This window comes from Nelumbo lutea, chromosome 1 (genome assembly GCF_056320005.1).
Source record: "Nelumbo lutea isolate HS-2025 chromosome 1, American lotus-T2T, whole genome shotgun sequence".
In the NCBI taxonomy this organism is placed as follows: domain Eukaryota; kingdom Viridiplantae; phylum Streptophyta; class Magnoliopsida; order Proteales; family Nelumbonaceae; genus Nelumbo; species Nelumbo lutea.
Genome location: NC_142684.1, coordinates 71,225,646 through 71,237,846, shown reverse-complemented (window position 1 = coordinate 71,237,846; position 12,201 = coordinate 71,225,646). Strand labels below are relative to the sequence as shown.

At 41.1% G+C, this 12,201-nt stretch overlaps 1 protein-coding gene, 1 long non-coding RNA gene and 1 pseudogene across 2 annotated transcripts; 2 read left to right on the top strand and 1 right to left on the bottom strand.

The window, feature by feature from the left end:
* Window positions 1-1,001: 1,001 nt before the first annotated feature.
* On the bottom strand, window positions 1,002-2,816 carry LOC148875233 (plastid-lipid-associated protein, chloroplastic-like). The gene is made up of 3 exons (XM_088964313.1): window positions 1,903-2,816; window positions 1,613-1,808; window positions 1,002-1,449 (listed from the first exon to the last, which is right to left on the bottom strand). Exons 1-3 carry the CDS (start codon window positions 2,388-2,390, stop codon window positions 1,132-1,134), a joined length of 1,002 nt encoding a protein of 333 aa, XP_088820439.1. The 5' UTR covers window positions 2,391-2,816; the 3' UTR covers window positions 1,002-1,131.
* A 797-nt stretch (window positions 2,817-3,613) lies between these two features.
* Window positions 3,614-4,735, top strand: LOC148875232 (receptor-like kinase TMK2; annotated as a pseudogene).
* Window positions 4,736-6,127: 1,392 nt separating this feature from the next.
* On the top strand, window positions 6,128-8,561 carry LOC148875231 (uncharacterized). The gene is made up of 2 exons (XR_016104916.1): window positions 6,128-8,033; window positions 8,258-8,561. It is a non-coding gene; the product is annotated as an uncharacterized LOC148875231 (long non-coding RNA).
* Window positions 8,562-12,201: the final 3,640 nt, after the last annotated feature.

Below are 12,201 nucleotides of genomic sequence, written 5' to 3'. Positions count from 1 at the left end.
TTTGCTTTTCTTGATTTTGGGTTGTTTTTCAATTTTGGTAAAGCAAAGTAACATAAGACTAATTAGGGCCCTGTCAGAGCGTAAAGCCATCCGCAGGCAAAGCGATGAGATGACAGCTCTTCCCACGGTCTTAGTGGGGTTTGGGTAGGGATGGCTGTTTCGTGGGAATTTTTGGGTATCCTATCCCTCCCGACCCTAATAGGACCCATTTATCAAAATCCTATAAGTTTGGGACGGGTTTGGGATTTTAGATTAAAACCCTATAGGGTTTCAGACGGGTTTGGATTGACTTTAGGGTATCTGAAACTCGATACTTGGGATTCATAAATATGAACCTATTATATTATATATCATGTACAAAATCATAAATTTTAAGTACTAAGATAATTATATTAATATTTTCTGTATAAATTTTTTGGGATTAAAATCATCATTTAATGTAAATTTGGATTAGATAGATTGTTTATTTCATTTAGTTATAAAATGTTAATTTTAAATATTATTTCTTTTAATTTATATTATTTCATTAAATAATATAAAATGTGAGATTATTAGTGGCTTAAAGTAGTGTTAAGAGATTTGTCGTTATCATTAAATGATTTGAATTCAAGTCATATTATAAGCATTAAGAAACTTTTTCTTAGTAGAAAACATTTGGTCAAAGGGTTCAACGGGTTTGGGATGGGTTTGAGAAAAATTGAGAGAAAGCTAATGGGGTTTGCAATCAGGAATACATATGCGAGTTTAGAAATGGGATTCCTAAGCTTGGGCTCATATTCATGTCAACCAACGACACGATGGACCCTACCATTTAGAAGGGACAGAACAGAAGAAATCTCAGCAAAGGATGATTCATCATCCTTTTAGATGGGAATGATAAATCCATCCTTTTTTTCTTCCAAGAAAAGGATGATAAATGGATATTCCCTTGGTAAAATTGATTTCCTTCAGAAGTTTTTATACATAGAAACTTAATTTAATAGAAGGATTAAAGCCATACATGCTAGCAAGAACTTGAATGCGTTATTCACTATTGTGTATGATAATAGTAAATAAAAAACCATATTCATAATACATATCTGTATCAAAGAAGCTCTAAAAATGTATTGTTGACAAAAGAAATGTTTAGATTTAGAGTGATGTCAAAAGGGAGCTGCCTTCCTTGACGAGGACGAAGACACTACCGCCATCCCCCCTTGAGATACGGAGTTCATCATCCAGGTATGTTGTTAGCAACCACGACTCTGCATTTGTGTTGGAGATTGGTATCTTCAGCGGTGGTCGGCTGGAGATGGACTTCACAACCGATGACGCTGTGTTCTGCACCGAGCTGATCAACCCCTTCAAGGGTGTCAGATCGATCGTTTGCCCTAGAAACTCCGCTTTCTCTGGTATCTCGATGGAATCGGTCAATTGGGGAGTCCCGATTATGCCTTCCTCGAACTTGATCTGCAAATTTTCTTACAATTAATCTCGAATAAATTCAATACCATCACTACAAACTACAAGGTGAAGGACGAGGACCCAACCCAATTCCACCGCTGGTTCAGGAATCAGGTGAAACTGAACGATTCACATTCACATTGTTGCTTGCTAACACTTGATAGCTTACCTGGACGCGCTTGGGGCTTCGGATCTCAAACTTGGCATTGGTGCTCAAGGTTGTGGTGGCCAAAGGCCCAGCGAACTGGACCACATTCTCGACAGTGAAATTTGATGAGTCTATGCTCTGAGATATCTCCTCCACCTTTACTAGCGGCAGCGTTCCTCTCGAGAACAGCAGGAATAAGCCCACGAAAGAGGTGTACCTGCAGCGCACCCACCAACCACTGTTGACATGAAAATATCCTTATCGGAACGTAGTAGAAAGATCAAAAACTAGTATTAAGTAAAATTACTAACGCAAGTATCCATTTGCCGTTGAGAAGGGTCAAAGCCTCGGTGGGAGCCGCAGTTGGGTTTTTGGCCTCCAGCTGGGTGATGAGCTCCACGATCTCTGCTCTGGTCTCGCTGGAGGCCCTCAACCCTCGATCCGTGCCGTAGAGGGAATCAATCAAAGCTTTCTTCAGGTTATAAATCTCGCGGTCGCTGGGATCCTCTGATTTATCGGCCACTGCAGTTGCAGCTGCCACTCCCTCTCCCACCGGTTTCTCCTCCTCCTCCTCCTTGTCGGGTCCCCATTCGTCGTCGACCTCTCGAACCCTCAAGACGGGTCTCACCCGATGACTACGTCCTCGGAGGGAGAATACCGACCTCTCTGGCAGATTCTTGGAAATAACTCCGATGGAATTGAGGGGCGAAACAGAGTTGTTGGAACCCAAAGGGCGCTGTGACCGCATGAGTGAGGGGTTTTGACAGGGGAGTAGATTGAAAGAGCAAACACCGGCCATGTTTTCGATTGAATTGTTTTAACTCTTAAGTTTTGAATGCAGACCGAAAGGAAACTTGGAAAAACAAACAGGAAGGAGAGGAAGAAGTGTGGTGTTTTGAATTGAACGAGAGAGAGAGAGAGAGAGAGAGAGAGAGAGAGAGAGCGGAAATTTATAAAAACGAAAAATGAGGCCTAAAAATGGAAATAGGTTTGGGGTGGAAATAAACATGAATACCCCCTATTCATGACCTTAGAGATGACACGTGGCAAAATAGGAAAAGTGTGGAGAAGGTAGGTCTGCAATCAGGAGTACAAATGATTTTTTTTTTTGAGAGAGAGAGAATGACCAATCAGCCCGATCCGAATTTTATAGCCCCATGGGGGAGAGAGCTACTAGTAGGGGTGCTGGAATTCAGAATTCTGCATCGGATGTATCCCTACTTCTACGTTTTTTTTTTATGAAGTTGGGTCTTGACCGTTGATTCTGAGAACGGATTGGCTTGGGGAGAGAGAGAGAGAGAGAGAGAGGTAGAGTGAGCCCACCTCAGACCTCACCCACAGTCTAGAAGGTTCTCCCTTTGTTTTTCTGTTTTTTTTTTATCTAAAAAAATTTGTGTCAAAATATTGAGACGTTGAGACAAAATATCTTGCAAAAAGAGGATTATATTGAAAAGGAATATAAAACTGTTAAATTTGTATTTGGGTGATGAATGATATAGTTGTTCTCGGACAAACAAAATAAGCATGTTGATTATTGAATCAAAATTAATGGATAAGATATAAAAACCTTTCTTGAAATTTTTGACAATCATAAAAATCTTCCTGTAGTTTTATTTTAACAAAAACCTTTCTTCTATTTTTTATGAAATACCTATTTTACTTTTTTACGAATTAATGTGTATCTGTTTTTACTAAAACAATCCTGTCTATCAATTGCTCAAACACTGTTCATCTTCTTTGATGATGCACGGCGGCAGAATGACGCTGCCCTCCGTAATCTACTCGAATACTGTCATCTTCTTCAACTGCTATGCCATTAAAGCGTTCACGGAGTCTTGTACGATAAATATATAAGTCTTTCGGAAAAGTAGCAGAAAAGTTCATCCCTTCCTCTTTAAAACCCTTACAGACCCTTCTCGACAAGCCAGAGTTCCATGCCTCCCTGGGTTTCTCTTCTCTCTCTGTTTCTTTTTAGAAATGGAGATGATGAAGAGCTTCGGTGGACCTACAGTCTCTGCTCTCTATCTTTTAGTTCTGTTGTGCATTCCTTTCTGCGCATTTTCTATGTTACACCCTATCGATTTTAGAGATTAATAGTTACCCGAGTAATCCCTTTAGCCTCTCCCTTTTTCGGGTGAAAACGTGCACAAATACGAACATGCCAGGCTCGAATTTCTTCTCTTCTTGGGACTTCACCTCCGACCCGTGCAACTTCGCAGGTGCGTACTGTGAAGCCGACAAGGTCATCGCTTTGAACCTAGGTGATCCCAGAGCTGGTTCTCTTGGCCTAATCGGTCGTCTCGTTCCTGCAATCGGTAAACTTTCAGCGTTAGCCAAGACCTCCATTGTTCTGCTAGAATTATTGGTACTCTTCCTCAAACGCTATCACAGTTGAAGAACCTCCGGTTTCTCGCCATTTAGCTGTAACTCTTGCAAAGCTTCGGAGCCTTCAAACGCTTGATCTCAGCTACAATCAACTGAGAGGCCAGATTCCCCAAACAATCGAAACTCTCCCGTCGTTATCCAATGTCATTCTCTATCACAACCATCTATCTGGTTCAGTCCCTCCGTTCTTATCAAGAGCCCTAACCTGCCTCGACCTCAAGCAAAACGACCTCTCCGGCATTCTCTCACCTTCGTCTCTGCCTTCGTTGCTCCAATACGTGGCAATGTCGTACAACCGTCGGTCGACCGACTGCTATCACGGCTCAATCGGTTGAACTACCTAGACTTGAGCATGGACCATTTTACGAGCATTATCCTGGACAATCTCTCCTCATTTCCCATCACAAACCTTCAACTACAGGGAACTTGTTTAATGACCCTGTTCGACAGTGGAACCAGGTTAGAATACGGACGGTTGATCTTAGCTACAACTGGCTTTCCGAAGCCCCGGCCCCCGGCTACCCCAAAAGAAGCAGTAAAAGATTGAGAAAGGAGGGTTATTTTAGTAAAAAATGGGAAGGTTGGAGTGGGGAATGGAAGAGAGGTAATAGTTGCATTTTTCAAAAGTAGAGAAGAGGATTTTGTTAAAGTGAAACTTTAGGGGAGGTTTTTATAATTTTCAGAAACTTCAGGAGAAGATGGACCTTTAAAGTATATCTAATTCCTTGAAAACTGATCCTCAATGACTAAGATTTGAAGGAGTATAAATACAAATATGTAAGAGTGTAAAACCTTACATTTTGTATTATTTTAGATGTATTTGCATTGTACATAGCATTTGTGCTCTTTCCAAACTGAGCCTAAAAATCTTCAGTCTAGAACATGTATTTTATTTGTTCATCAAGTGACAGATTAGATTATTCCTCATAGGGTGCAACTCGGGTTGGCTCAGAGTTAACAGTTTACACTACTTTGGATTTGGGCTTCGGTTTGGACTCATTGAAATTTTTATAAAATCCCAATTCTGTTAAAGTTGCACCCCTAAAACAGAGGACACCTTTGCAACTACTACTGAATTTTTTACAGTGTTGTTGAATGAATTTTTGGATGAACTAGACATAAAGGAAGAGGAAAATCCAAATTTCATTGTCTTCCACTGATCTTGATTTGCAAGTGCAGTTGCAATTCTCAATGTGATGGAAGGAATTGCCCTAGATTGTTCATTTTGTTGTTGTATGTTGTTGCTTATTTGCTTACAGGCATCTTCTATTAAGCAAACTTGGGCACCTCCCTCTCCTGATGAAGTTGTTTGTGTTTTTGTCCATCATTACGAATGTTAACACTATGCATTTCTTTCATTTCATAGAATCATTTTCCATGATGATTCATTTCATAAAATGAACCTCAAATTCTATAACCAATATGTATTACTAAGATCAATGATTTCCACATCAGGCTGAACTCTGAATATCAAGGGTTTTCTCTAACTAGTCTGTTGGCCAATATTCACCTTTTTTCTCCTCTCCTCCAACATTCTTTATTTCTTCTTGCTTAGAAGGGTAAAATAAGATTTTAAAAATTTTAGATGGTTTCTTATGTCAGATTTTATTGTTAAGGGTATGTTTAAGTCTAGTTGGATCAGCTTAAAAAATACATTTAAATCTGTTTAAAAAAATCATGATACATTTAATTCGATTTATAAAAATTCAGGGTATATTCTAGTCTTTTACCCTTAATCCTATCTAGCATTTTGTTCACACATATTCCACCTCCTTTTTCTCACATTTTACACATCCGGTGTGAATCAGTTCAGTCTTTGATAATCAATTTCCTGTTCGAGATTGATCACTTTAGAAAAGTTTGTCCTGAAATGTCAAAAAACCATTACATGGCTATATATGTATACACGTCTTTGAAACTTTACTCTCAGTTGAAATTCAGAACCCCTTACAACTACGAGGTTTTCTTTCTTTACTTGTTGTTTTGGGTTCGGCAAATCACATTAATTGCATGCAGCCCATGTCAGCACCAAGTTTGTCTGGCGAAGCCTCGGCAGCAAAATCTGCTGGTCTGTTTTTTCCGTTGGACTCGGTTTCATACGGAGGATCAATCTCCTCTCAATCTCATAAGATTTGATTAAAAACATAAGGTTGTCCCAGCCCCCAGGGAGGAAGATGAAAGATAATCCAAATTTCAGTCGGATCTATTGGCCTGAGCCGTAAACTAGGAGAGTATCCCTTAATTCTGAGATAATTTTTGTATGTAACTAGGAAATGAAAGTTTGGATGTAACTAGGAGAGGTGTGTATATAATCCATTCGTTGCAAAGGAAAAATCAAGAAAGAAGAAGAGATTTCTCCTTCTACTCGAATTATCATGGTATCAGAGTGTCACGGTCCGTGACAAACTTGTTTTCCTGATCACTGCGAAGTCTTGGTCGCCGGTGGGTGACCATTGCTACTACTGCTGCAAGTCCGGCGGTTGCTCTATCGTGTGGTTTGTTTTTTCTTTCCCTTCTACCCAGAACTATCAACTCCATCGCAGTCTCCGATGGTTGGCCTCTACTACTGCCGCTGCAAGTCCAACAGTTGCTCTCACCGTGGTCGCTGGTGGTTGGCCGCTGATATCGTCGCTGCAAATCCTTGTTGAGTGCAACCCTCCTTGTCCTCCTAATCGCTGCGAAGTCTCAGATTCGCCTGCTTCTTTGCAATCTGCAACGACCGAACATCGCTCTTCTTCACATCAGCCGGTGGTTGCTCTGCCAGATCTCGCTGTCTCACCGTGGTCGCCAGTGGTTGGTCGTTGATATCGCCGCTACAAATTCTTGCTGAGTGCAACCCGGCTCGTCCTCTTGATCGCTGTGAAGTCTCGGACTCGCCTGCTTCTTCGCAATCTGCAACGACCGAACATCGCTCTCTAACACTCAACGTTAGGTACGATTGTTGACTTCCTCCGAGACGCCATCGGTAAGAACACCCTTCGACAGACACAACCATGTCTGATTCGGAAACCTCAAATCCGTTTGGAGAACAATAGCCCAATCCTACCCTCACTAAATTGACCACCAGAATGACTGAGCTCCTGCACAGACCGACCCCGACTACAGAGACCTCCGTCGCTCAAATCAGTGTTAAGTTGGATGGCACCAACTATGCTCTTTGGTCCCAAGTTGTTGAAATGTATATCTCTGGCAGAGACAAATTGGGATATATTAATGGCGAACTTCCTCAGCCTCCACCGACTGACCGAAGCTTTCGAAGGTGGCGCACCGACAACGCTATTGTCAAGGGATGGTTAATTAACTCCATGGGCGTATCCTTGATTGGTAATTTTATTCGATTCCCTACAGCAAAGATGGTGTGGGATTCTGTTGCTACTACGTACTTTGATGGCAGTGATACCTCGCAAGTATACGATCTTTGGCGTCGTGTGACCCGCTTGCACCAGTCTAGAGGGTCCCTTGAAAGGTATTATAATGATCTTCAAGGTTTGTGGCGAGAAATTGATTTTTGCCGTCCAAATCCGATGGAGTGTGTGGTGGACATTCAACGGTACAATACTCTTCTTCAAGAAGAGAGAGTGTACATCTTCTTGGATGGCCTTGATGACAGATTAGACAAGATACGGGCAGATGTACTCCAAATGCATCTGCTTCCCACTATTGAGCAAGCATACGCACATGTTCGGAGAGAAGCTATCCGACAAAGGGTCATGATCACCGGTAACAATATTGAAACTCTGGGAGTTGTTTTGGCCTCTAGAGGCGTTAAAACTGGGCAACTTACGCCCCTCCTCAACGGGTTATCTGTCTTTAAGCAACGAAAAATCTAGTACGTCCTCTAAATCTCGAACATCTTCTGGTGGAACTAAGTGTTCTCATTGTGGTAACTCAAAACATACCCGGGAGAATTGCTTCAGGCTACATGGCCATCCCAACTGGTGGCATGAACTCCAAGCTCGAAAACGTCAAGACAAGGCTGAAACTAGTGGTAAGGCTGCAACGGTTACAACAGAATCTCAACTCTCACCACAGGGAGACGTACACCTCTCGGATTCAGGTAACAATCTTCCCAACAAAACTATCGATGCATAGATACTTGACTCAGGAGATACTGACCACATGACCTATGATGCTATTGATTTTTCAAAGACTTCGCCTGTAATATCCTTGAAGAACACCTTGCTTGTTCCCTCTCTCTCCCATAAATTACTATCTGTTAGCCAAATCTCCTCTGATCTAAATTGTGTTGTGCTCATTTATCCTACTTTTTGTCTTCTTTAGGATATTCTCACCAAGGAGATAATTGGGCGTGGTACTAGGAGGGGGGCTCTACTACATGAATGATCTCCGCACGGGTCAAGCACATCATGCACAGTATCAAAGTAACACCAGAGAACAACAGATTTGGATGTGGCATCGCCGGTTAGGACATCCATCATTCGGTTACATGAAACACTTATTTCCAGAATTATTTATAGATATACAGCCTCATGATTTTTAGTGTAACACTTGCATCTTAGCTAAGAGTCATAGAACTATTTATCCCTTAAGTATGAATAAGAGTAGAGTTCCATTTGCTTTGATTCACTCGGATGTGTGGGGGCCATCCCCGGTAACTACGATGTCTGGATTTCGCTGGTTTGTAATCTTTGTTGATGACTACACTCGCATGACATGGTTATATCTGCTGAAACATAAAGATGAAGTGTTGACTGTATTTCAATCTTTCCATATGATGGTAAAGACTTAGTTCACATCACAGATTCAGGTATTCGAGTCTGATAATGGCGGAGAATACATGAATCAACGGTTCCAAGATTATTTCCAGATTCATGGGTTACTTCATGAGACTTCATTCCCACAGACTTCACAGCAAAATGTCATTGCTGAGAGGAAAACTGGCACATACTCGAAACTGCCCGTACTATGTTACTTGGAGCACATGTACCTAACCGACATTGGGCTAATGTCGTTGCTACCGTCGTGCACCTCCTTAACTGAATGCCATCACGGGTCTTACAGTTTCTAACACCATTACAAGTTCTTTCATCACATGTTTCCTTGCCATCCGTTTTGATGATTCCACCTCGAGTTTTTGGTTGTGTAGCATTCGTGCATCTACATAAAAATCAACGCACAAAACTAGATCCATAAGCAACTAGATGCTTATTTTTGGGGTATGTGCTACACCAGAAAGGGTACCAATGCTATGACCCAGCCATCCACCACACCTATGTTACAATGGATATTACCTTTTCAGAATCGGAAACATTCTACTCTCCTTCCAAAACCAATTCTTCTCTTTAGGGGGAGAGTCAGAGTGAAGAACAGAACTAGTTTTTTCCCGACTGGCTGAATACGAGTGCTTCAACAGAGATGGTGGTCAATGAAGCAACCGGTAAGACATCTATAGAGACAGCACCGGAGACATCTACAGAGATCACAGCATCTACATCGCCTCTCCCAGTAGAAGAAATAGAGACCCCAACCTCCCCAGTACCGGAAGGCCCATCTCCTGAGAATATCCCGGAAGCCATCCCTGAGGTAATCTCTCCTACCACACCGTCAAGCTCTAATGATATGAATACTTCGGCTAGTTACACCTTACCTTTCAGGCATAATCGTGGCAAACCGCCAAATAGATATTTTCCAGAGGTCAAGGATCAGAGGACAAAGTATCCAACTATCAATTATGTATCAACAAGGAGACTCTCCAAACCTCTAAAAACATTTGTGCAAGAATTGTCCTCAAATCATATCCCCGCCAGTATTCAAGAAGCTTTGACAAACCCGAAATGGACTCGGGCCATACAAGAAGAGATGGAGGTACTATTGAAGAACAAAACATGGACTCTGGTTACTTTGCCCGAAGGGAAATGACCTGTAGGGTGTAAGTGGGTATTCTCCGTTAAATACAAGGCAGACGGAACAATTGAGAGATACAAAGCGAGGCTGGTCGCAAAAGGTTATACCCAGACACAGGGCGTAGATTATCAAGAGACCTTCTCACCAGTGGCCAAGTTGAATACGATCAAAGCAAACCTTGATTCCATTGCACCAGTTCGATGTAAAGAATGTCTTCCTCCATGGTGATCTTGAAGAGGAGGTATACATGGACATCCCACTTGGTTATACAGCGAATTCCAATAACCAAGTTGTGTGTAAGCTACAACGAGCACTATATAGACTAAAACAATCACCGCAAGCATGGTTTGGGCGGTTTAGTCTTGCGATGAGGAAATATGGCTTCCAACAAAGCAATTCAGACCATACACTATTCCTGAAGCACCAACGAGGGAGGGCGACTGCTCTAATAATATACGTAGATGATATGATTATCACAGGGAATGATTCAGGAGAAATAGCAACACTGCTAAAGCAATTGACAACTGAGTTTGAAATGAAGAACTTAGGCGGGCTCAGGTATTTTCTAGGAATCGAAGTTGCTAGATCAAGGGAATGTGTATTTCTGTCTCAACGGAAATACACCTTGGATTTGCTCTCTGAAGTGGGACAGTTAGAGTGCAGACCGACAAACACACCAATTATTCAAAACTATAAACTTGGAGAATATCCAAACCAAGTACCTACCAATAACGAGAGATATCAAAGGCTGGTTGGTAAACTTATTTACCTCTCACACACTCGTCCAGACATCGCCTACGCTGTCAGCGTAGTAAGTCAATTCATGCATTTCCCAAGCGAAGATCACATGGATGTCGTGATGTGAATTCTGCGACACTTGAAGTCCTCTCCTGGATGGCACCAACTATCTCAGATAGAAAATCCACCTCGGGGTACTTTACATTTGTCGGTGGGAATCTAATCATGTGGAGGAGTAAAAAACAAAAGGCGATGGCCCTATCAAGTGTTGAAGCTGAGTTATGAGGAATGGCTAAAGGGCTTTGTGAGCTACTCTAGCTTAGAAGTTTGATGACTGAAATTGGTTTCCCCCCAACCTCTAAAGTGGACATATTCTGTGATAACAAAGCTACCATAGACTCTCCTAGAATCCCGTCCAACATGATCGAACAAAGCATGTGAAAATGGACCGACATTTTATCAAACAAAATATCGAAGACAAAATCATTTGATTTCCCTTTGTCAAGTTTGAAGACCAGCTGGCAGACATACTTACAAAAGTTGTATCCAGTAAAAACTTCTACAGCTCACTTGGCAAGTTGGGCATCCAAAATTTATATGCGCTAACATGAGGGGGAGTATTGGCGTGAACCGTAAATTAGGAGAGTATCCCTTAATTCTGAAATAACTCTTATCATAATAGTTTGTATGTAACTAGGAAAAGAAAATTTATGTAATTAGGAAAGGTGTGTATAACCCATTCGTTGCAAAGAAAAAATCTAGAAAGAAGAGCTTTCTCCTTTTACTCGAATTATAAGGATCAATATGTAAAGATTGGACCTTCCTAAGCGACTTACAAACAAACAAACAAACTACTTAAAAATTGTCATCCAAATTATTGGTCTTATGACCTAATCACAATTCACACACACACGCTTTGTCGTCGTATGACGTATGCTAGGCTGAGCAGTGAAAGTTTCACGGCTTTACACTGGGGAATGGGTATTATGTGCTCAGAGTCACAAACCTAATTAAGCTATTATTTAAACAGACAGTCTGTTTCAATTGAAAATTAAAATAAAAAACAGCCAAAAACTGTTAAATGGATGATAACAGTTGACGGTTCAATAACTTTTGATCAACAGATTACTGACCAAATTAATGTTTTTTTGTCAAAGACCAAATTAAGGTTGAAGCTAAACAGTCCGATCATCCAGATCAATAACAGTCTAAAAACACTGGTTCCCACGAATAGAAATGCTCCACATCATCAATCTGACCGAGGTTGTGGCTCGGTCCTCATCCACATCAATATTCAGTGGCGGTTGGGAGTGGTCTGCACTCTGCAGTCCTAATGAGATTTGATCAGTAGACTTGGGTCGGGCTGAACCGATGGATCACATTTCTAAGCTTAAAAATAAACCGAATCCTACTTGAGAAAGTTGAGCTAATGGATTTATTAAGGACAAAAATTTTTAAATTAACCCTATGATTTAACTAATTGACTAACTCTACTCTGTTTACATATTGAAACTCTTAAATTTTTTAACAATTATTTAAAATCTATCTTAGGGTTAATTTTCCCTTATATTCTGTTCACATCATGGTTTTTAAAAATGAATCGATGACTGAATCAATCAGGG

What these genes read in the sequence shown, in the direction of transcription:
- LOC148875233 (XM_088964313.1), bottom strand. Translation starts at nt 2,390, where the DNA reads ATGGCCGGTGTTTGCTCTTTCAATCTACTCCCCTGTCAAAACCCCTCA. An exon ending in AACGGCAAATGGATACTTGC is followed by an intron (nt 1,809 to 1,902) that starts GTTAGTAATTTT and finishes GGTGCGCTGCAG; the next exon opens with GTACACCTCTTTCGTGGGCT. An exon ending in GAAGCCCCAAGCGCGTCCAG is followed by an intron (nt 1,450 to 1,612) that starts GTAAGCTATCAA and finishes GAAAATTTGCAG; the next exon opens with ATCAAGTTCGAGGAAGGCAT.